This window comes from Canis lupus, chromosome 16, assembly GCF_048164855.1.
Source record: "Canis lupus baileyi chromosome 16, mCanLup2.hap1, whole genome shotgun sequence".
Lineage (NCBI taxonomy): Eukaryota > Metazoa > Chordata > Mammalia > Carnivora > Canidae > Canis > Canis lupus.
In genome coordinates this window covers 16,562,513-16,584,658 of record NC_132853.1, presented here as the reverse complement: position 1 = coordinate 16,584,658, position 22,146 = coordinate 16,562,513, and the positions used below count along the sequence as shown (strand labels likewise).

Sequence of the window (22,146 nt, the reverse complement as noted above, 5' to 3'; positions counted from 1 at the left end):
CTGCTCTCGGTTCCCCTGACCTCCCAGGACAGGCTTCTGCCCCAGGTTCCCTCCCTGCGGCCCTCATCTACCCAGGGCACATTCACTTACCCTGCCCTCAGGAACTTAACTCTCTCCTTCCTTCCAGAACTTTCCCTTTAGGTCAAAGGTCATATGGTCCAGAAAACTTGTCCTTTTCATCTTTGTGTCCTCAGGGTCCAGTACACGGCCTGGTATGTAGTCGGTGCTTGATGTGGAGGCAGCTTCTAGGCAGCAGGTGTGAGCACTGGAAGCTGAGTGAGGTAAAAGGGCCACAGGGACAACCGGGCTGAGTGCAAACAGACCTATCAGGTGACCCAACCTGAAATAACCATAGGCCCTAATTAACCAATTACAACCGGGCACAGTTCCTACGATTACCAAAAAAGAACAAATTCCCTAAGTTCCTGTGCTCCCTCACTCTGCTCTATAACTGTGACCCCTCACCACCACCTCGTCCCAGACAGTCTCTCCCCGTCCTGCCCGCTGCTCCCTTACAGTGTATTCAATAGACTTCTATCTCCTTTGTCCTGCCTTGGGTGAATCCTTTTACCACCCGCACCACTAGCCCCCAAAAGATTGGGACACCCCACATTTGGTGCCACCTGCCATCTGATCAGAGCACTCCACACTTAATAGAGGTTTGTGGAAGGAGAGAGGGAGGGGGCCTAGCCCAGGGTCTTTTGGGGAACCTCCCTCCCACTCTGGGACAAAGGTGGCTGCTCCCTTCATGGCTCTCTCAGTATCTGCTTGCTGTGTCCCTCCCAAATTTCTATGTTGAAATCCTACCCCTCAAGGTGAGTGTTAGGATGGGATCCCTGGGTGGCGCAGTGATTTAGCGCCTGCCTTTGGTCCAGGGCCCGATCCTGGAGACCGGTGATCGAATCCCACGTCGGGCTCCCTGCATGGAGCCTGCTTCTCTCCCTCTGCCTGTGTCTCTGCCTCTCTCTCTCTCTCTCTGTGACTATCATAAATAAATAAAAATTAAAAAAAAAAAAAAGGTGAGTGTTAGGAGGTAGGGCCTTTGGGAGGGGCCGAGGTCAACAGCATTCTGGGATTAGCGCCCTTATAAAAGAAACCCCCGAAGGGGGAGGGAAGGAAAGAGGAGGGGCTGTCACTCTGCCCACACTCACCTCCCCGCTCAGCCTGCCCTCTTGCAGGCAAGGCGTGGCCCCCCCTCCCCCCTCCTCTCCCCCACTGGGACTAACTTGCCTTTCCTTCCATAGGGCTTTCCTCTCTGGGTAGCAAAGTGTGGCAGCAAGATGCCAACTTTGGGGTCAGCCCTAGGGAAAGGGTCAGTTCACCAACATTTATTCAGCACCTCCTATGTGCCAGGCATGGTGTGACCTGGCACAGGTCCCTGACCATCTTGGCACCTCAGTTTACCAATCTGAACCAGGGAATGACACTCGTAGCCCCTAGGATTTACCCATGTACATGAAGTGCCCAGCAGGTGCCGGGCTGTCAGCAGGTGGCGGTTTCCTGCTCTCTACTCTCTGCTCCTGAGGTCTTTGTCCAGATGCAGAAAGAACAGCTGAGGAAGGATGGGACTGGCATTCCTCATTAGGGAAACTGAGGCCCAGGGAGGACAGACTTGCCCAGGGGACCACCTTGAGTGTGCCCTTGCCCAGCTCCCAGTGTTTCCCTTGCCCAGTCCCAGTGTTTCCCCTTGCCCAGCTCCCAGCCCCAGCCCTGGAACCCTGGAACCCACAGGCTGAGTGAATTCCGCTCGTGCCCCCGTGGTTTGGACCCCCTTGGCCCTGGCGGCACAAAGACACAGGCCCGCGGTGCATGTTTACTTTCAGCTTTATTTCTTCCCAAGCCAAGCGATACAGAGGGGCCACCTGCCGGGTGGCGGTGGGGGTAGTTCTCCCCCTGGGACACAGGGAGAGGCTGCGTCAGCGCCCCAAGCTGGAGGGTTCATGTGGCCAGCGGCCGGACCTCCAGTGGAGCAGGGACAACAAGGGGTGAGGCCTCCGGGTGCCAGGCTGCCTGTGGGTGGAGGCGTCAGGGGACCCTCCCCCCCAGTCTCTCTGCAGGGTTCCTGGTCCTCTGGCCAGAGGGATCAGACTCCAGGGGCCTCTGCCTCCACAATGCTCAGAGCCTCTGAGCTCCGTCCTTTGTACAACTACAAGTTTCCCAAGTTGTCCTCTCCTGAACGGAAGGACGCCCCCGCTGTCCTGTGGCTGTCTGCCAGTGGCTTCTCTCTTCTGGGCTTTGAGTGTGGACAAGTGTGTGCCTGTGCAGATCCAGGGCAGGTCTGGGTGTGTACGCCAGTCACAGCACCAGCCCCGCCTTGGCCATCATTTTCCGGACAGGACCATGCCTAAACCAGCTAGTCACCCTCTCTCTTCCCCCTGGGGTGCTGAAGCTGTGGTCCCCAGGGCTTGCCAGGAGACCACCAACTCATGAGCGGCCAGTTCCACAGATGTCATGACAGCTCCTGGCCCAACCTGACTTGGCAAGTGACACAAATACTCTGGGCTCCCTCTCTCCCTCCCCCAACAGAGGCATCTCTATTTGGGCCTCAGAGGTCCTGTAAAGCAAGGCCAGCCCCTCCTTCCGGAGTTTGCTCCCCAGGTGAGGAACTGAGGAACTGACGCTGGAACAGGAATGCTGGGCCCCAGAGGGATCCGCCCAGTGCCCCTGGGCCCTGCATCCCTCCCCTGCCACCAAGGCCCTTCTAGAAAGTTCAGAGCTGCTCTTGGGACTCCTCCTGGTAGACAGAGCCTCTGTGCTAACAGGCTCCCTCCCAGGAGCTCTGAGGAGCGTCGGGGAGACTGGCAGGGGACCTGAGAGAAGGCACAAGGGCTCTGAATGGGTGTGGGGGAAACCATGTCTGCCAGCCTGGGGCTAGTCTGGCTGTGGCTGGGAACAGGCCCTCCCATCAGGGGCCATAACGCCCACCGGCTACTGGGCAGGGCCTGGGAGCTGAAGCCAGCAAGGTAGGTGGGCCTAGGAGAAGCCCCTGTGGGCAGAGCCTGTGCCAGTAGAAGTCTGGGGAGAATCCCAGGGCAAGAAACCAGGCAGGAGGTTAAAGGACCCTGCTCAGTCCTTTCAGTTGTCAAATTAGGTCCTGACACAGGAGCCATAGTGTCACTCCCTGCCTCCCGGCACATGAGTGTATTCCCAAGCCCAGGGCCTCCCACTCTCCCAGACTGGCCCCTACAGCCAGGCCCTTCCCTCCATCTTAGAATTCTCTAGACCAAATCAACACTAAACCTTCATCAAACCCTCCAACCCACTCCCTGCTAATAGCCTGGGAGCCCATGGGAAGTCCCCCACCAAAGGTGTTCCCAAAACCCCCTCTAGGGAAAGCCTTTGTAGTCTGTGGATGGCCAGGGACACAGGGTAAAGCACAGAGCATCAGGGGCTTCTGGGCTGGGAACTACTCTGCATGGGGTCCCAAGTTTGTACCCTAGACCATCAGGGAGGCCGTCGCAGGAGGCAAGCTCAGGTCTGGGCTCCTCATGGGCTGAGCAGGTCTGGGGTCAGACCCCAAGCAACGGCACAGGTAGGGAGGGAGCAAGAGGCAGGCTGGGTCATCCGGGGAGACGTGTTGGGACCGGAGCTCTCAGCAGAGATGATCCTGAAATTGAAAAGCTAGAGAAGAGGTGCAGTTCCTATTCCTGTCTTCACCAGCATTCCTTCTGGTACCTCCACCCTGTGATGCAGGGGGCCCGTCACCTCTCTCCAGGCACCTGCACATCTTGGGTGCCCAAGGAGGTCCCAGGGTGTGTGCTGGGCGGCAGCTGAGCCTCTGAGCTGGGATCGAAGCAAGCATGTGGCACAAGGCATGCAAATAATCTTTTTTACACCTGGGCACCCCCCACCCCGCCCACAAAAATACAAAAGAGAAAGTCCCACGTCCTGGCTCCTGCTCATCAGACACACAGGGAATGTGCTGTTTCTCCTCTGCACGGTCCGGTCCATCTCCTCTGCATCTCCTCCGCGGGGCTGGTTCCCCTTCCGACAGGCAATATGTGCTGCTTGGTGGGTCAGGAGATCGTAGGGATAAGAAACAAGCCAGTACACCGAGGCCAAACACCGGGCCGTGTCCATCAGATTAAACCACATTATTCGTTCTTCTTGCTTTTTGCATCTAATGTGGGCTGACAGTGGGGAGACCTGGGGGCTTCCCTCCAAGTTCATGCTTTGGGGGCTCAGGGACGTCACTGTCCTGTGCTCCCGCGGGAGGTGGGGTGTGTGAGTTTGGAGGCCTCCAGCCGGCCAGGGCTGCCTCCACCAGCGCAGTGCCCCGGTTGGTTTTATTTCTTTGGAACTGTAAAGAGAACAGTCACGGCAGAAGAGAGCTCAGAACAGGCGTTCAAGTCCTTGCCTGGAGGATTTGGGGTTTTGTTTCCTAATGGGAAGAGGCAACAGGGTCCTCTGACTGGGGTGTCTAAACTCCCACCTGCAGCCTCAGCTGTCAGTTCACAGCGCCAGAGGACCCCCAAACATAGAACCATCGAGGCCTGAGTTTTTCAAACAATTCCCTTTGCCAGTTTGAGTTCAATACTCATCCTTTGCCGTCAAAAAAGTCATGGCAAACGTGATAAGCAGCCACAGGACAAAGGAGGCTGAGGTGCACAGGGGGCTCCCCAGCTAATGCTCACACCAGCAGGCTCCTGCCCCTCATGTTCCTGTGCGGCCGCCAGCCCCACAGACAGCATAGAACGTGCTTCATTTCAAACACTTGGACAGTGGAGGACGTGGATTTGAAACCCAAGCAGGCTGAATACAAACTGAACTCTTCCCTCTCCAAAGTGGCCAGGGCTGCCCATGACCCCACCGCCGAATCTCAGGCTTTCTGCCCCAGGTTGAACCCTCCTGTTCTAAATCAGTGCCTCCTTTAATGACTGGACTGGAAATCTTACTGAAATGCAGACCCTTAGCTGAAATGCAGTGGGTTTGGGCTGGGGCCTGAGACTTTGCGTTTCTGACACACTCCTGGTGTCAGCAGCCACTGCTGCTGGTCCACATGGCGCATCTGGAGTAGCCAAGTCTTTAGGGGAAAAGCTTAGGCTGTTCCCTGCAAGAGGCAGAGATGGTTGGGGGCTTCCCAAGACGAGCATGTGACAACGCTGCCCTGCACAGCCCAGACGCTCAAAGCTGTGCTGGCCCATTGAGCAGCTGAGGGTCACCTTTCAAAATGGTGCCCCCACTTGGTTAATTTCCCTGGGCCAACTCTGGGGGCTCACAGAGTGTTCCCCCCAGACTTCCACCACATGCATTGTTTATTCCCAGTATGTGCTGGCCATCGCAACAGGAATGCTTCCAGGGCGGGCCCACCATTCACCAAGCAGCATCACATCCATGATCTTGGGTGATGCTCACAAGGCTCAGCCAGACACGACACCAGCCCAAGTCCCTCAGAGCTGAGACTGGAGCTGGCCGCCTCTGACTCCCAGGCCTGTGCTTTTCCCATACCCTTTCCTAATGACCCGGGTGAAAGGCAAGTCAGAAGCCAGTCTCATTCAGCTGGGCACCACCGGGGATAGGGTCACTTCTGAGAGACGATCGGTCTATGTCCCCCATGTGCTCTTACCTCATTCCCACTGCCCCCTCCCCAGGGAGCTGGGCTGCACCCTTCCGTAGTCCCGAGCAAGCTGGCTTGCTTGGCTCCCTGTGACGGGGCCTCACCTGTGAAGTTGACGGTCATGGCCACGATGATGATAATGATTCCCATGATGATGAAGGTGATGCTGAGCAGCCGGGCCAGGCGACCCAGCCTCCGAGCCCCATCCAGGTCCCCCTGTTGCACGCTACTTCGGGACTGCAAAGAGAGGGTGGCAGAGACCTCAGGAAAGCTGTTCCCAGCAGACCTGTGGGGGGGCCCCTGGCCTGGGCCTCCAGAACCCACCCAGCCTCCACTGCAGCCCACATTCCAGCACCTATCCTGAGGACAGGAAGCAGGCTTCTCCTGCTCAAGTGGCTCACATCTCTTGTGGGAACCCCCAACGGAGCCCACCCCTCACTGGAAACAGAACCAAGCAGTGCAGGGCACTTCCTCTCAGAGCAGTGCTGAGTCACAGTCACAGTGGCAGGTGGCATAGTAGGGACCGAGAGTCTGGGAGGGTGGGCCAGGTCCAGGCCATGCTGAGCTGGCAGGACAGGTAAGCCCCCCCTCTGGAGCCCTGCCCAAGGCTCACTGCTATGGCCACCCTAACAAAGCCCTATGGCTTTTTCTGTAGCCCGAGGGCCTGCCTCTGCTCCTCTATGACCCTGTCTTCCACAACAGGAAAAAATATCATTGATCCTCCCTCTTCCTATTTCGCACCCAGAAACCACGAGCTTCCTCAACTAAGCTGACTTCCCAAATCATACCAGAAAGGCAGGCATCTTGGGTTTGAATTGGAGAGGCTGGGGCTTGGGGGAGGCCATGTTTGGCTTCACAGGGGTCCATTTGATACCTCACTCTTTCTCAGTGAGCTTGGTTTTTCTCAGCCTTATTTAATTTAGTGAAAGCAGGTTGGTGAGTGTGGGGATGGCCAGCTCTTGGGAGGTCCTACAGGGGCTCAGTAGGAGGTGTGTCCCAAGTGTATCCATGGAGGCCCCACACCCCATCCATGATGGTTTAAGAATCAGCCTGCTGACCAAGGCTGGCCTGTGACTTCCAGACTCCTCCAGCTCTAGAAGTCTCTGAGGCTTCCTGGACTTCTAGAAAGAACAGATACAAGCAGGAGTCCACTAGAGGTGTGACTGCTTTCAAGGTATTAGGCCACTTATTTGGTTACTTTATTATCCAAATATCTGAGGCTCCTGAGTTCAGCAGGAAATACAGTTGAGTCCTTTGATGATGGTGGTGGTGGTGGTGATGATGTCTTGAGACCTTACTTTGCACCAGGCAGGTTGCTAAGGACTACACCTGAATCTCATTTAGGCTCAGAACACCCCATGCACTTGGCAATATTGCCCACTTTTAAAGAAGCTGAAGTTCAGCAAAGATACCCCTCCCCTCTCTGTTCTCTTCATGAGGGTGCTCTCCCTCCCCCAGGTCCTGTCTTTTTCTCCTCTCAGAAACCTAACCAATCTCCCACCCCACACCATGGCTCCCTGTTCAAGCTCCTTCCAGGACGGTACCACCTGCCTGCTACAGTGTTTGACATCAGACTTGCTCTGCCTCAGATCTGCTCCTGGCCTTGTGCTCCTCTGTCCAATTATTGGCCACAGCCTGGAGTCCATCATCCCAGTTGGTCACAATGCCTGTCCCATCCATCCTACCAAGAGGTTTCCTCTCCTGGTCAATTCCACTGCAGTCTTCTCTGGCTGCCTTGCACCTGCCCTGGGTCCGGTTTCACTTCCCACCCAAGCCAGCACAATGGCCTCCTGAAGATCCATCCCCAGCTCTACACTCTCTTCCTCTCCATGCCACTCCCCACACGACCATTCCCCTCCACAGAGATTTATGCCAGACCCTGTGCTAGACCCCTGGCATGTGGTCGTAGGGTGGGATCAGATTGGAGGTGGAGGAGATCCCTGGGTGGCTCAGCAGTTTAGCGCCTGCCTTCGGCCCAGGGCGTGATCCTAGGGTCCCAGGATCGGGTCCCACATCGGGCTCCTTGCGTGGAGCCTGCTTCTCCCTCTGCTTGTGTCCCTGCCCCTCTCTCTGTGTGTGTGTGTGTGTGTGTGTGTGTGTGTGTCATGAATTAATGAATAAAATCTTAAAAAAGAGAGAGAGGAAATGGAGAGTTGGAAGCTGATGCACAAGTTTAAGAAGATGGTGACTTAGCCAGTGACCCTGCCCAGCATCTTCCATGGCCTCTCCACTGTTCACAGAACAAAGTCCAAACCCAGGTTAATGTTGCACTTCCAGGTTTTATCCTCTATTCTTCCTTTCCACAACCTCAGGACCCAGCCAATCTGAATTGCTCCAGGTCTGAGCACCAACTGTCACATGCCTTTGCCGGTGCTCTCTCTCCTGCCAGCATTCCCACCTTTTCAACCACTGGTCCATATCGTCTCCATCCTTCGATGGCTGCCCCAATGCCACCCCCTCTGTGAAGCCCACCAAGGCTCCTCCACCTCCACCAGAATAACAATCCCTATCATTATTCAAACATCTACCTTGTACCGAGAACCATGTTACGTCCTTGTCATCCAGCAGAGCATTAGAGCACCTAATATTCCTATGAGTTAGGGAGTATTATTAGACTATTTTACAAATGAGAGGCTGGAGCACAGAGCACCACGCAGGTGTGAGAGAAGCAATTGGAGCAGAGAAGAGAGGCCAGGTCAGCAAGGACCCTGACTATCACAAAATGGAATCTGGATTCTGTCTTGCAGGTACTGGGCGTCCTACAACTGAGTAAGACAAATAGAGGATTTCATCAAAACAGGAGAGAGAAAGATCCAGTCAGAGGGAGAAGATGAAAAGACCCAGAGGTGATTGGTGCCCCAATGTCCTGAGTATTCCTGAGTTCTGAACCCCAGTGTCCTGAACTCAGGGTAACAGAGAGATTTAGACTTGAGCACAGCCAGCAGAGGAGAGCACCGCTGTCTTGGAGACAGGACAAATGTGGGTACTGGTGGTCTCACACTTCAATAGGTCTGTAGGAGGGTCTGGTCAGAATGTTGTGAGTGTTCATGCCTCTGGACCTCAGGGTGCCCAGTGACAATGGACAAGTGTCATCCAGCAAGAGGTTTAGGAGGAGGTGGGGCTGGTTTGAGGAGGGGGCATGGGCGGGGGCTCAGGCAACAGTCCATCCTGAGACTCACAAGCCCACCTAGACCTGGCAAGCAGGTGCAGCCTCCCAGCCCCCTACAAGGCAAGGGCAGCCTGGAGGGGAGCACAGGTTTTGAAATTAGACTTCCTGCGTGCCTGTCCCCACCCTCTACAGCTCTCCTAGCTCCATGACCCTGGATGAGTGGCTTTTCTCTGTCTCTCCTCATCCTCAAATATCACCAGGTATGAATTCTTGACCTTTCTAACGTCCCTCAAGTCTGCCCCTACATCTCCAGCTGTTTCCACTGCCCTATCCACTCCTGCAATATGTTTCATCTGGAGACTGCACCAGCCTCACCCTTCAAGAATCACCTCCAGTAAAACTTTCCTTGGTGCCCAAAAGCAATCAGTCAGCCCCTCTTTGGGGCTCCCATAGCATCTTACACCATGCTCTCTTCCTCCCTTCCCATCTTGTATCATTAGTTCTCATGTCAATCTCTTACCCTAGACTTGAAGGCAGGGACCGAGCAGCCTCAATCTTGGTGTCCCTCTTATGTAACCCAGGGACTGGCCCTAAGAGACATTCAGTAAGCATTTGAGGAAGTAAAGGATAAAAGAAGAGAAAAAGAATGAGAGAAGAGTCTGTTTTCCAACCACTGAACTTGGCCAGCAGAATGCTCCAAGTTAATAGAAGATTCATGAATAAAATAAAGGCAACAGGTCCCACAGGAAAGATATCTGTTATCTGGGTTTTGTAACTCATGCCACCTCCAGCTCTCTGCATGGCCAGCCCAGGTCACTGCACGAAGGACTTCAACATCAAGGCAGCATCTTCTTCCCTCTTGGGAGGAAGAGGGGGCAACATACAGAAATGCTTCAGGAATTTCCAGGAAGTTTGGCCTTAGAAATTCTGGGGCTGGGCAGCCCCGGTGGCGCAGCGGTTTGGCACCGCCTGCAGCCCAGGGTGTGATCCTGGAGACCCGGGATCGAGTCCCATGTGGGGCTTCCTGTAGGGAGCCTGCTTCTCCCTCTGCCTGTGTCTCTAAACAAAATCTTTAAAAAAAAAAAAAAAGAAAAAGAAAAAGAAAAAAGAAATTCTGAAGCTACTTTGAATCATTACCAAGAGACTCATTCTCAGCTGTAAGCGTGGCATGCAGCGGGAAGGGGCACAGGATTTGGGATGAGTCCTGCTCCTCACTTGCCAGAGAAATCTTTGTGCATTTGGCAATGATTCAGGACCCGTGGAGGCGCGTGTGTGTGGTTGCTTGGGTATAAGAGGTGGGAAGGGGAAGCAGGAGGGAGAAATGAATTTTTCACTCTAAACTCAATTGCTCTTCATTATCCACAGAGCCATCAGCCTGTGCATCCCTCTCATGCATGTTCCTTTGAGCCTGAGAGACAGTGTTCAGGGACATGCACTGGGAATGGCCAGATAAGCCATTGTTGGATCATACGCTGTCATATGTTGTGCAACGTAAGCCTCACGACTATTCTGTAAATCTTAGTTTTCTGATCTGTAAAATGGAGGGAATAGCTGCCTTGAAGAGGAGAGCCCTACTTTTATATATAGAAGTTCCTTACCACTAGCTGGCACTCATTTCTGAAGTCCTTCCATTAGTTCCCAAATGAAAAATTCATCCCTTGACTCCAGGAATGGAAGAAGATCCTTCATTACTTTTTATGAGTGACTTACCAGCTGCATATCAAACCCCACTTAATGACATCCTCTCCCCTTTATACCAAATGGCTCAAGTTGAAGGCACAATAATAATTGCAGTAATGGTTGTAATGACAGTGAATTAATAGATCATTTGTGATTGCAACGGCTGTGGGAATGGTAAGGGAGAAAATGAATTCAGGTTAATAGATCAGTGAGGAAAGACACTGAAAAAAGCCTGAGAGCTGGTAGGGGGTGGGGAGGGAAGCAGATGGGGTAGGGGAAGTGTTGGGGAGAGCTGCGGGGGTGGGGGGGGGGTGCGTAGCTGAAACCGCCAGAGGAGGGTGGCTGCCGAACCTATCAGGAATGAGCTTCCTCCACTCATGAGGCTCAGGCCAAGCCCCGGCAGGTCTGAGGAGGACTGACAAGATGTGATCAGCTGATCGATCGCTGACCAGCTATTTGTTCTTCCACAGAGATCAAGAAACTCCTGGCAGGTCAAAGCTAAGGGATGTGCTTCCCCATGCCCCCTTTCGCATCCCTCTCTGTACAACAGTGCAATTCTTTCTGGAATGCTCTAACTACAGGGTTAACTTCAGTTGCTGGAGAGTGGAGAGGCATGGGGTGGGGTGGGGGCTCCTGGGGAAGGACTCCAGTCAGCTCCCATGGGGGGTGGGAGTGGGAGTGGTTGGAGATGGTTAGGACCTTGAGACAGCAACTGTTTGCCAACCATTCAGAAGTATGTCAATATTTTCAATACTTTAAGCCATATGTCTGTGCCAGCTGACCCTCAGTACTGGTTGGGGCTCAGCACTCTTGCTGGGTGAATGCATGAATGCATGAAAGGGAGTGAATGCAATGAAAGGGAGTCTACAACTGGTCAGTTAAATAACCAGGTCATCCAGAATGCCTGAGAAAGGGAATATTGAACCACTCTGGACCTCTTTCATGCTTCCCACATGTGGTAAGAGGAATTGACAGAAAAGTGGTTGATCAGAGGCTTCCAACAAAACCATGGACAGGGCTGCCCCTCTCCCAGACGGCGTCACGAGGGCTGACACTCCAGTATCCCCCAAACTGGCTCAAGTCAGAATTGCTTGCCCACTAGGGATTTGCCCTTTCCTCTGACATTACAAATTTCATTTAGTATTAATAACAGTAACCACTGCCATTTATTAAACATTTACTATGTGCCAGGCTCTGTGGTAGGTGTTTTCACATATTAACCCAGTTAATCCTCCCAACAGATTTATGGGGTAGACAGTCTTATTAAACCTGTTTAATAGATGAGAGAACTGAGGCTACAGAAGGAAGGAAGTTGAGGGATTTAGACACGGTCCCCCAAGCTGTCACGCGGCTTTTAATGCCCAGAGCTGGGATGCACAGCCAGGTCTGTCTGATGCTTGTTTAAGCACTGCTGTCAACTGAAGGCCCAACTGCCTGGGGTTCAGGTCCCCCTGTTGCTGGCCCTGAGGAGGAACATGGTCATCTGTCAGCCTGACCCAGGAGAAAAACAGATGAAGCCAGTCCTGGCCACCTCAGGAGGCTCACGGGAGGCTGCAGGGTTAGGTCTGAATACCTGGGATCCTGTTGTTACAGCCACAGTGGAAAGGACCCTGCTGGTCCACTAGTCTCCCACTGATAGAGTCAGTAGGGGTGGAGAGGGATGACATGTTGAGGGGGAGCGTGGAGAGAAAGAGGGAAGGAAGTGGATCATCACATCATCCCTGCACAAATGCCCCCAAAGGTCTGGCTTTCCTGGGAGGGATACACCATCTTTGTCCCCAGAGGTAGATGCAGGGCAGGGGCATGGAGAAAGATTCAGCATCCAGCGGACATGCCTCTTACCAGTTGTGTGACCATGGGCAAGGCACTGCTCAAGTGTCTCTGTCACCTCATGTGGTAAATGAGAACAATTAGCCAGACTGTCGGCCTCATAGTAGGGCATGCTCTGCAGACTCTAAGCTCAGGAAAGGCCATCAGGGCTGTGGGTCTCCTTCCCCGCTGGGGTCAAGGGCTTTACTTGGTAACTAGAGTGGGACTCAGGTAAGGAGTTCTGGAGTCTGTCCCCAGGACCTAGAGATACCAGCACAGGAGACTTACTATCTGTACTCTCTGTCCCTCCTTCACCCCTGCTTGGGTGGGGCCACGTCTCATGGCTCCATGAATAACTGACCCCTTCCTTCCTGGGGACTGGGAGGGTCCTGTGAACTAGCTGGCTCCCAAAAGAAGGGAGACAATGGTGGGCACACCCAATAACACCCCATCCTGGCCAGGCTCCCCCAATTCCCACGAGGTGGGCTATGTCCTGGGTAGAACAGGGGCTCTGGCTCCAGCCATCTAATCCTGGGTTCCTCAATCCCAGCAGGTTACTCCACAGCTCTGCTTCAGCTTTCTCAGCTATAAAAGGGAAAATAATACCAATACCTGGACCTCATATGGTTATAGCCTGGATTAAATGAGATAATGTATGTAAAAAATGTGGACCTGTGCCCGACATTTAGCAAGTGATATCCCTCAACACAGGGCTCCCCCAGGCTCCTTCTTTCTGGTTTCTCACAGTTCTCTTTGGAAATTCATTTCCACAGCTCTACTCCACCTCGCTGCCACCCCATATGGCCCTGCTTTGAAATATCAGCCCCCAGAACCTCTCTCATGCCCTCTCTCTCACAGCACCTGCTCTTGGACTTCTTTGAGCCTCTACCTGTTACCCCGCCCTCTCCTCCAAAGTCATCACCACCTTTCTAGCCTCATTCCCTCCAGCCCAGCCTGATCCTTCTGTCCCATATTTGCCATCCTCGCCAGCATCATTCTGTGACACTTGGTCTGCCTTCATGGCAACCCTGCCATCCCCAGCCTTGGATGGATCCAATGTCCCATGTGTGACTCTATACCCAAAAAGCTGGAGAAAAAAAATGCACCACCGCGCAGGCTGTTGACCACTCAGGATCCTGATGTCCAGCCTCAGCAAGGCCCTTAGGTCGTTGACCTCTCTGTCCCTTGTCACCTCTCTTGTCATCCCCTGTCACCGGGCCCTTTTTCTCAGCAAACGTCCTTGTGTGTGCCCCTGGTGGCATGGAGCCCATACAGCATGAGCCAGCTCCTTTTCACTTGAGCATTTCTATCTGCTGCTGCCCTCATGGCCTTTCCTGCAGGCTCCCAGAGACGGGGTCCCTCTTTGGGATCCCACTTCTGCACCCTCCATGAACCTCCTCAGTCACCTCTCCTTCTTGCCTCACCCTCTCCGTCACCAGGGTCCCCAGGGGTCTGTAAGTGGCCCAGCCACTGGACACTCACATCTGTATTGGGCCTGACCTCTCCACTGCATTGGACCATTCCTCCTCCTCTCAAACTTGCTCCTCCCTGGGTGTCTCTCCCTCTCTTCTAGTTTACCTTCCACCCCTGGAATCTTCTTTTCAAAACTCTTTCCTGTCCCCTTCCCTTGGAGTGAGATAACCAGGAGTGTGAAATAATTGCCACTGCTTTCTCTTCTCCAATTCTCTCATCGGTGCCCTCCTTCCTAAGCCACTGCTCGGCCCATGCCTTCATCATCCCATCTGGACTAACTCAAGAGTGTCCTACAGGGTCTCCCTCCCCCCAGTCCTGCCTGCTCAAGCTCATTTCCCAGTGCAGTTGGGTGTTAGTTTTAAATTTTTTTTTTAAGTTTTTATTTATTTATGATAGTCACAGAGAGAGAGAGAGGCAGAGACACAGGCAGAGGGAGAAGCAGGCTCCATGCACCGGGAACCCGACGTGGGATTCGATCCCGGGTCTCCAGGATCGCGCCCTGGGCCAAAGGCAGGCGCCAAACCGCTGTGCCACCCAGGGATCCCTGGGTGTTAGTTTTAAAATGTGAACAGACCACATCATGCCTCTGCTTAAAATTTTTCAGGGGCTCCCCAGAGCCACTAGGATAAAACTTAAATCCCAAGAGCAGGTCCCTGCCTACCTCCCTCCATCACCATACTCTTGCATCCTTCCACCATGTCAAATAGACCGTGTCCTCCATCTTCCCAAATGCCTAGCATGACTCCTCATTGGTAAAGGGGGCATAGTCATTCATGGGGGGCTCAATCATTCTCTACTACTTAGTTGTCTCCATACAAGCAACTTGCCAGTCAAGTGAATGGTCAACTGAATAAATGTTAACAACTTTTAGAAGGTTTCCAGGAATCCTTTTTGCCTCTCACTATGCCCTGGTCCAGGCTTCTTCATCTCTCACCTGTGCTCCTGCAAAGTTTCCTTCTCCCTACTGCCAGGCTCAGAGGGACCCCTTCCACCCCTCTTACCCTGTACCAGCCAGCTTTACCAAAATGGAAATCTGACCACACCTCTCTCTGGCTCCAAACCGTGTGATACATATGCCACAGCCCAGCTGAAGCTTGCAGCCACACCCAAAGGACCACATGCTGTAGGATTCCACTGATATGAAATGTCCAGAAGAGGCAAATCCATAGACACAGAAAGATAAGTGGTTTGTTAGATTTGAGGGGGCTCATGGGAGAGATGGGGTGATAAAAAAAGGCATGGAGCTTTTTTGGAGGTGAGAAAAATGTCCTAAAACTGACTGTGGTTATGATTGCATTTATCTGTGAACATACTAAAAATCTCTGAATTGTACACTTTGAACAGGTGAATTGTATGATATGTGTATTATATTTCAAAGCTCCGAGAAAACCCAAAAAACCCATGATGGCATCCCATGCCTGGCCAGGGAGACACTCAGGTTCCACTTAATTATTGCTACCATGTAAGAGCACTTGCTGTGTGTTGGGTATTGTACTTAAGCACTTTGTGCAGCTCATCTCACTTCACCCTCACACAGCTCTCTAATGTAAGTGTTGTGTGACACCCATTTTGCAGATGGGAAAACTGAGAAGAGAGATTTGAGTCACTTGCCCGAAGCCCCATGATACCTCGTGGTTCCATCTAGCATGAGCACTTCTTGCAGTATGTTACAGGATCTGTTTACAAGTTTCTCTCCACTAGACTGGAGGCTCCTGGGAATTGGTTCTGGTTTAGCACCATATTCCCTGCCTCTGGCCCAGTGACCTTCAGAATGGACTCAGGAACCTGAGGAGGATGTACAAATGTCCTGGGGGTGGCTTCAGTGGTCTCACAGTCTTGGACTCAGGGGCATTTGACAATGTCTTCCCAGCCTGCACCCTGTCACCCCCACAAAGAGATGGATTCCAACAACCTGTTTTCTCCTGGGCCCTTGTAAGGTTTCCTCACCAAAGCTTGTCTCCCCTTCTGGGGCTTCTCCCTATAACCAAGAGGGTGGCCCTGCCCAGAGCCCCTGGCTGCACCTCTGAGACCTGGTTCTGCCCCAGCAGCCCCTAAGTGCAGAAAGGTACAGGAAGCTCCTCAAAGACACCCCCCCCCCACTGTCGGGTCCCGCTCAGCCCTGGATCTTGTGCTAGATCTGCCAGGGGGTCAGGGAAGGCATCCCTGGATGGACACTGGGCCTTAGCAAGGCGGAAGGAGGTGTCTGAGGGGTCAGGGGCTTTCTCAGAAGACAGCCCAGGAGCAGCAGGAGTGACCACAGCTCTCAAGGACTCAGTGACAGATGACTCAGCAGGGAGTCCCTCCACAGGGAAGCAGACAGCATCTCCCTGCCCTGTCCCCCAGCCCTGACCAGCGTGGGGCCAGTGCTTTACTACTCCTGTTTTCTGTTTGCATTCTGAAAGCCAGTGCCTGCCCCGTGTCTCTCTCACCACCCTTTCCGTCCCCCCTCTTCCTGGACCTCAAAAGTCACTCGCCAACATCTACCAATGTTTGCTGTGGATCTTCTGTAAGTAGCTCTAATCAAATGGCTTGGTTTGGGGACAACCTAAGTTTACTCAGAACCCTAAGGACAAGTGTGTGAGAAGCGAAGACTAGCCCACATGCTCCTCTTTGGCAAGGCCAGCCATGCCCTCTGACACACACTTTTCATCCACGGCCCAGACCTCCCCTAACCTAAAGACAGACTAAAAAAAAAAAAAAAAAAAAAGACAGACTAAAGACAGATGCTGAAATCAGTGTCAGCACTGAGGCCCAGGGGCTCCAGCAAAAACAGCCCCCCCCCAAGGAGCAGCCTCGGGGGAGTCAGGCCCCAGGGCCCTCAGTGCGCGTCAAGGAAGCCACGCCGGCTCTTGGAAACCAGAGTTGGCAAAGGCCATTAGAACACCCAGGTGGCCTGGGGTGAAGGGTGGGGGCAGCTGGCTCCCCTCCTGAGAACTCAGGGTCCTGAGAGCCCACACTGGCCACAACCTCTACTAACACACAGCCACGGCCCCACTCAGGGTGACTCCTTGGGACACTCCCCCCTCCAACAAAAGGCAAGCCCTCGGGGATCCCTGGGTGGCTCAGCGGTTTGGTGCCTGCCTTCGGCCCAGGGCGTGATCCTGGAGTCCCGGGATTGAGTCCCACATCAGGCTACCTGCATGGAGCCTGCTTCTCCATCTGCCTGTGTCTCTGACTCTCTCTCTCTGTGTGTCTCTGTGTCTCTCATGAATAAATAAATAAAATCTTTAAAAAAAAAAAAAAAAAAGGCAAGCCCTCCCAACTTCAACTTGGCTGCCTCTCTGCAATGTGGAGTTGAGCTCCATGTGGCTCCCTGGGGTCCCTTCCCTAGCAGGGATGTGTGCAAAGTCAAGCTGTAATGACAAAAAGCCGAGATGAGGGAGGGCAGCAAACAGAAGGTCTTCGGTCCCTGGCCCCCTCTTCTGTTGGGGGGGGGCGGTAGTAGGCCAGGTGAGAAAGGGAATTTTCCTCCCAGCTCCCAGCCCCCAGCTCTCCCTCCTTTGCACCCTAGGCAGAGTGGTGCCTTCCAGGGGAACATGCTTCCTGAGCCCAGGGCCCAGTCTCTGCCCTGGAGCAAAGAGCAGCACTTACCATGATAGAAAATATGAGGGGGATGAGGTTGAGGGGCCAGACGGGACAGAAGCAGGAGGCGATGGCAAGGATGAGGTAATCTTTGGGGACTTCTTGGTCCTGGGCAGAGGAGGCAGTGGCAACGGAGGATGCCCTCCTAGAGCTGGCCCGAGAGGGAGACCATGGCAGTGTGGCTTCCTGTCGCCCCTCAAAAGCCACCTTGAAGGGCAGGCCATGACCATTCTGCTCCAGGTCCAGGGCCCCGGAGAGGGACTTGGACAGCTTCAGTGGCTTGTCATCCTTGCCTTCCACCTTCGTGAGGAGCTTCTCCATCTCTGGCAGGTCCAGGGGTAAGGCAGTGCCGGGCTCCTGAGCCAAGGGAAACTGAGGCTGCACAGGGTTGGCCATGTTGGCTTGGGGCTTCAGGCTGAGACGATCGGCTCCAGAGGGACCTCAGCACACCATTCCTCAGCCCAGATCCAGGGGTCTACAGGTCAGGGGCAGAAGTGTCACCCAGGGAAGCCAGGGCTAGATGGCAGGGTCGGCTTCTCCAGGCAGCCCGAGTTCAGAGGCTGAGGCCTGTCTGATGCCCCCGAGGAGCTTCGGGAAGCTGGAGCCCTGGGCTCTGTTCAAGTTGGAGGCCAACTTTGCTGGTGCTGCTAACAGCACAGATGGGCGGGGAAGTAACAGAGGCAGCTCCAAGAGCAGAGAGAAGACGCTCCTCTCCTGGGTGAGGCTCAGGCTAAGTCGGGGAGGGAGGGAGCCAGTATGTGTGTACACACAGCTCCCTCCCTCCCCCTTCAGAGATGCTTTTCCTTTTTAATTCCCCTCTCCCCTGAGAACTGCCAAGCGGTGTACTGCCTCTGCCCCAGCGCAGCCCAGTGCAGCCCAGAGGGACTGGGGTGGGCCTCTGGCTTCCACTGCAGCCACAGAACCTGCCTCAATGGGCTGGGGGCTCCAGGTAGGGGAAAAAGACAAAGTGGGTCACAGAGTGTGGGGGTGTCTTCAACTGTCCTGGGAAATGGAGCCCTCCGCTTCTCTTCTGCTGGAGTAGGCTCACACTCCTTCCCCTCTGTCGGGAAACGCTGAGCCCCAGACCTAGGGACCTAGGCAGCCCACCTCCACCCTCACCTCCATCCCCCTGAGGTGTCCAGGCCACAGCCTGGCTCCGGGCTCCAGGAGGGGAGGGTGGACTAAGCATCGCCTGAGGATCCTGCCTCAATGGGGTTCTGAGCTCCTCAGGGTGTGTGTGTGGGGGTGTTAGGGAGGAAGGTTCCATGAGGGTTCTAACTCATGCCCATCAGGGCCTTTCTGGGGTGCTCTCAAGGAGCAGCAAAGACACTTCTGTTCACGAGCTCCCTGGGGGCAGATGCCAGTTCTGAAGGGCTTCGATCCTGGTGAGCCCTCACCGGGTGAGCCTGTCCTCTCTGATTCTTGCGGTCTCCCGTCATTCCCTCCCCTGTCTTCCCCTTGTTTCAGCCTCCTCCTCCATGCTCCTCATCTCTTTTGTGTCCCCAATATCTCTCTCCTTTCATAAGCACCACCTGGAATCACTCTGTGTGTGTGTGTGTGTGTGTGTGTGTGTGTGTGTGTCTCAGAGTGGGTGGTGGGAGAGGGTACAGGAAAGAATCTAAAGCCCTAGCTAGGGTCATGCAGGACAGGGATGGGAAGGTAGAGGTGGGATGGACCTCAGAGGTTGTGGGGTTCTGATAGTCCCGATGAGAAAACTGAGGCCGGAAATGGAGGGACACTCATCTCAACCAGATATCACTCCCTTGTCCGGGCTTGGGGCCCAGCTTGGCACAAGATGAGCCACTGTAGTGAAAAGAAGTAGCTTTGGTTTGTGTGTCAAGCTGGCCTCAAAAATGCTGCTTCCAGGGGCACCTGGGTGGTTCAGTGGTTGAGAGTCTTCCTCTGGCTCAGGTCATAATCCTGGGGTCCCTGGGATCAAGTCCTGGGAGCCTGCTTCTCCCTCCCTAAGTCTCTGCCTCTCTCTCTATGTCTCTCATGAATAAATAAATAAAATCTTAAAAAAAAAAAATGCTGCTTCCAGCAAGGGCTGTGACAAGGGATGGGGGTGGGGGGTTGGAGGGTGGTAATGTGACCAGATAACAGAGTGGAGGGAGGAAAGAGCCACATGCTAGGGGCTCAAGGGAAGTCTGGGGAGCTGAAAAGGCACCTGGAGACTAATGAGTTTTGAAAATAGTGTGTAACTTTGTTATTTTCTTTTTAAAGATTTTATTTATTCATAGAAACACAGAGAGAGAATGAGAGGCAGAGACACAGGCAGAGGGAGAAGCAGGCTCCATGCAGGGAGCCCGACATGGGACTCGATCCAGGGTCTCCAGGATCACTCCCTGGGCTGAAGGCGGTGCTAAACCGCTGCGCCACCGGGGCTGCCCTAGTGTGTAACTTTGGCACAAATTTTCAAGTTTGGTGAATCTGACTATACTAAATTAAGAATTTTTGCTCCATAAAGGAAACCCATTATTGTTTGCAAAAGGCTGTCCTCCAGGGCAAGCAATGAGATTGTTGCTCTCTGTGGGGAAGAGCAGGTAGGGTGGGGGATAGAGACTTCCTCCTTATCTCTGTTCTTAAGGAAGCTCTTTCACCCTCAGGCCAGGGGTGGGGCAAGAGAATAAGCTGGGCTACCTTGCCCAGGAACTTCCGAGAATGTGCTAATGCCTTTTTAAACAGGAGATCTCCCGCAGAGGGTGGGAAGTTGGGTCCCTGAGACCCCTATACTCTAAGTCAGTATCAGACTTAGGCACTTCCGTATTACATGTGGAAGCTGACCCTGGGCCCCTCTGGGGGGGGCGCCCTATAGCTGCCCGGCCCAAAGGTTCCATAGCCTCTAGCCCAGCGTGGCTATTGAGCACCTGAAACGTAGCTAAAGTGAAATGTGCTGGGGCACCTGGTGGCTCAGTGGTTGAGCATCTATCTGTCTTTGGCTCAGATCGTGATCCTGGGGTCCTGGGATCAAGTCCTGCATCAGGCTCCCTGTAGGGAGCCTGCTTCTCCCTCTGCCTATGTCTCTAGCTCTCTCTGTGTTTCTCTCATGAATAAATAAATAAATAAAAATCTTTTAAAAAATAAAATAAAGTGAAATGTGCTTAACTATAAAACACACTTTCGAATAATTAGTACAAAAAGATATGTAAGGGGCGCCTGGGTGGCTCAGTTGGTTAATCGTCTGACCTTGGCTGGGGTCATGATCTCAAAGTCCTAGGGTTGAGCCCCACGTTGGGCTCCATCCTCAGCAGGGAGTCTGCTTGAGTATTCTCTCCCTCTGCCTCTCCCCCTGTGTTCTCTCTCTCTCAAATAAATAAATAATCTTTAAAAAAAAAAAAAAAAGGAATGTAGGCAGCCCGGGTGGCTCAGTGGTTTAGCACCATCTTCAGCCCAGGCATGATCCTGGAGTCCCGGGATCGAGTCCCACGTCAGGCTCCCAGTGCATGGAGCCTCCTTCCCCCTCTGCCTGTGTCTCTGCCTCTCTCTCTCTCTCTGTGACTATCATAAAAAAAATAAAAAATAAAAATAAAAAAATAAAAAAGGGGTCTTTTTTACTTACTTAAAACTCTAAGAGAAAAGAAAAAGCCAAGAAGCCCCCAGGGTGACTGGTGGCTGTGGGGCTGCCAGGCTGGCTTCCTGGTCTTGCCCCCCCAACCCCTGCCCACCCTGGGATGACTAGGCCACAGGGCGATGCTGGGCTCACAGTGCCATCTAGTGGCCTCGTAGTGATGAGGGGAAAGACCAAAGGTAGGGCTGGGGCCCGGGGAAGGGGAGGAGCAGGGAGGAGCCTCAGGTCGGGGGTCCCTCCAGGGCGGGTAATCCGGTGCAGCCAGCTGCCCCCACTCCAGTGTGCGGTGCCGCCTCCGCACTTCCCCCACTCCCAACTAGGCTCTCTCTGTCTCTCTTTTGTTAAGATCTTAAGCATTTATTTATGAGATTCACAGAGGCGGAGACATAGGCAGAGGGAGAAGCAGGCTCTTCACAAGGAGCCCAATGCGAGACTTGATCCCCGGACCCTGGGATCACGACCTGGCCCAAGGCACATGCTCAACCACTGAGCCCCCCAAGCATTCCCCAAGTAGGGTCTTAAACGGAGGCCCATGGCATACTTAGCATACAGAGTGGGTTTGGTCTGCACAGTGTTAACTCAATATGTGCTTTTTTAAAAATCCATTTCACATAGAAATGGAGCACCAGACTTTTAACATGAAGATCTGGGAACTCTGGGCCCGTTTTCTGCAAAACAGCAAGGTGCTGGGCTAGCTGCAGGCATGGAGCTCCTGCAGCTCCACCTTCAGGAGGCTGGCCTTCCCCGGGGGATTGGAGCTGTGAGCCCCTGCAGCTAGACAGACGGACTGGCCTGTCTGTTCCACTGGCTGCTGAAGAAAGGTATTCCCAGGTATGCCCTGCCCCTTCCTTGCCCAGACCCTGGCCCAGTGAAGGTCTGGCTGGCTGAAGACACCAACCAAGTGCCCAGGGTGTGTCCACATGGACGCTAATTCCTACCTCTCTGCCTGGCCCCAGCCTTAGTGCACTCGGAGCAAGGAAGATGGCGAGATGTTAGCAGTGAAGGGGAAAGGGACCTGCATACTGTGGGGATGTCCTTTGAGGGTAGGATGGGCAGGGGAGCAAACCTCAGAAGGATGGGGGAGTTGGACCCCAATCCAAGGGTAGAGGTAATTGAACTCTCTCAGATCCATGCCCCACAGGTGTCAGGAAACCCTCTGGGGCTGACGGGGCAGGAATAATGAAGTCAATTCCTCTTCTCACTGAGGCCCTCCTGGGCTTAGCTCACCCTGCAACTGCAGCCTTCTGGTATCTGTGGTACGTGTGAGCATGCATGTGCACACACACACACACAATGTAAGAAAAACTTGATGTAATCCCACTCCTATCAGCAAGCATCCAGGTTTCACATCCAGTGAAGTGGACTCCC

The 22,146-nt window shown here is 53.7% G+C and overlaps 1 protein-coding gene across 2 annotated transcripts; it reads right to left on the bottom strand.

The window, feature by feature from the left end:
* Positions 1-1,806: 1,806 nt before the first annotated feature.
* On the bottom strand, positions 1,807-18,049 carry TRARG1 (trafficking regulator of GLUT4 (SLC2A4) 1). 2 transcript variants are annotated; one of them, XM_072779161.1, is made up of 3 exons: positions 17,220-18,045; positions 5,662-5,794; positions 1,807-4,300 (listed from the first exon to the last, which is right to left on the bottom strand). In XM_072779161.1, the coding sequence occupies exons 1-3, from the start codon at positions 17,604-17,606 to the stop codon at positions 4,287-4,289; spliced, it is 534 nt and encodes a 177-aa protein (XP_072635262.1). In that variant the 5' UTR covers positions 17,607-18,045; the 3' UTR covers positions 1,807-4,286. The 2 variants fall into 2 exon arrangements, with proteins under 2 accessions (XP_072635262.1, XP_072635261.1); XM_072779160.1 differs by having other exon boundaries at positions 3,957-4,300; positions 5,567-5,794; positions 17,220-18,049.
* Positions 18,050-22,146: the final 4,097 nt, after the last annotated feature.

Coding starts and splice junctions, on each gene's coding strand:
- TRARG1 (XM_072779160.1), bottom strand. CDS start 17,606: ATGGCCAACCCTGTGCAGCCTCAGTTTCCCTTGGCTCAGGAGCCCGGC. Junction 5,795..17,219: donor CCCTCATATTTTCTATCATG/GTAAGTGCTGCT, acceptor CTCTCTTTGCAG/TCCCGAAGTAGCGTGCAACA. Junction 4,301..5,566: donor GAGGGGGCAGTGGGAATGAG/GTAAGAGCACAT, acceptor TTCTCTTTACAG/TTCCAAAGAAATAAAACCAA.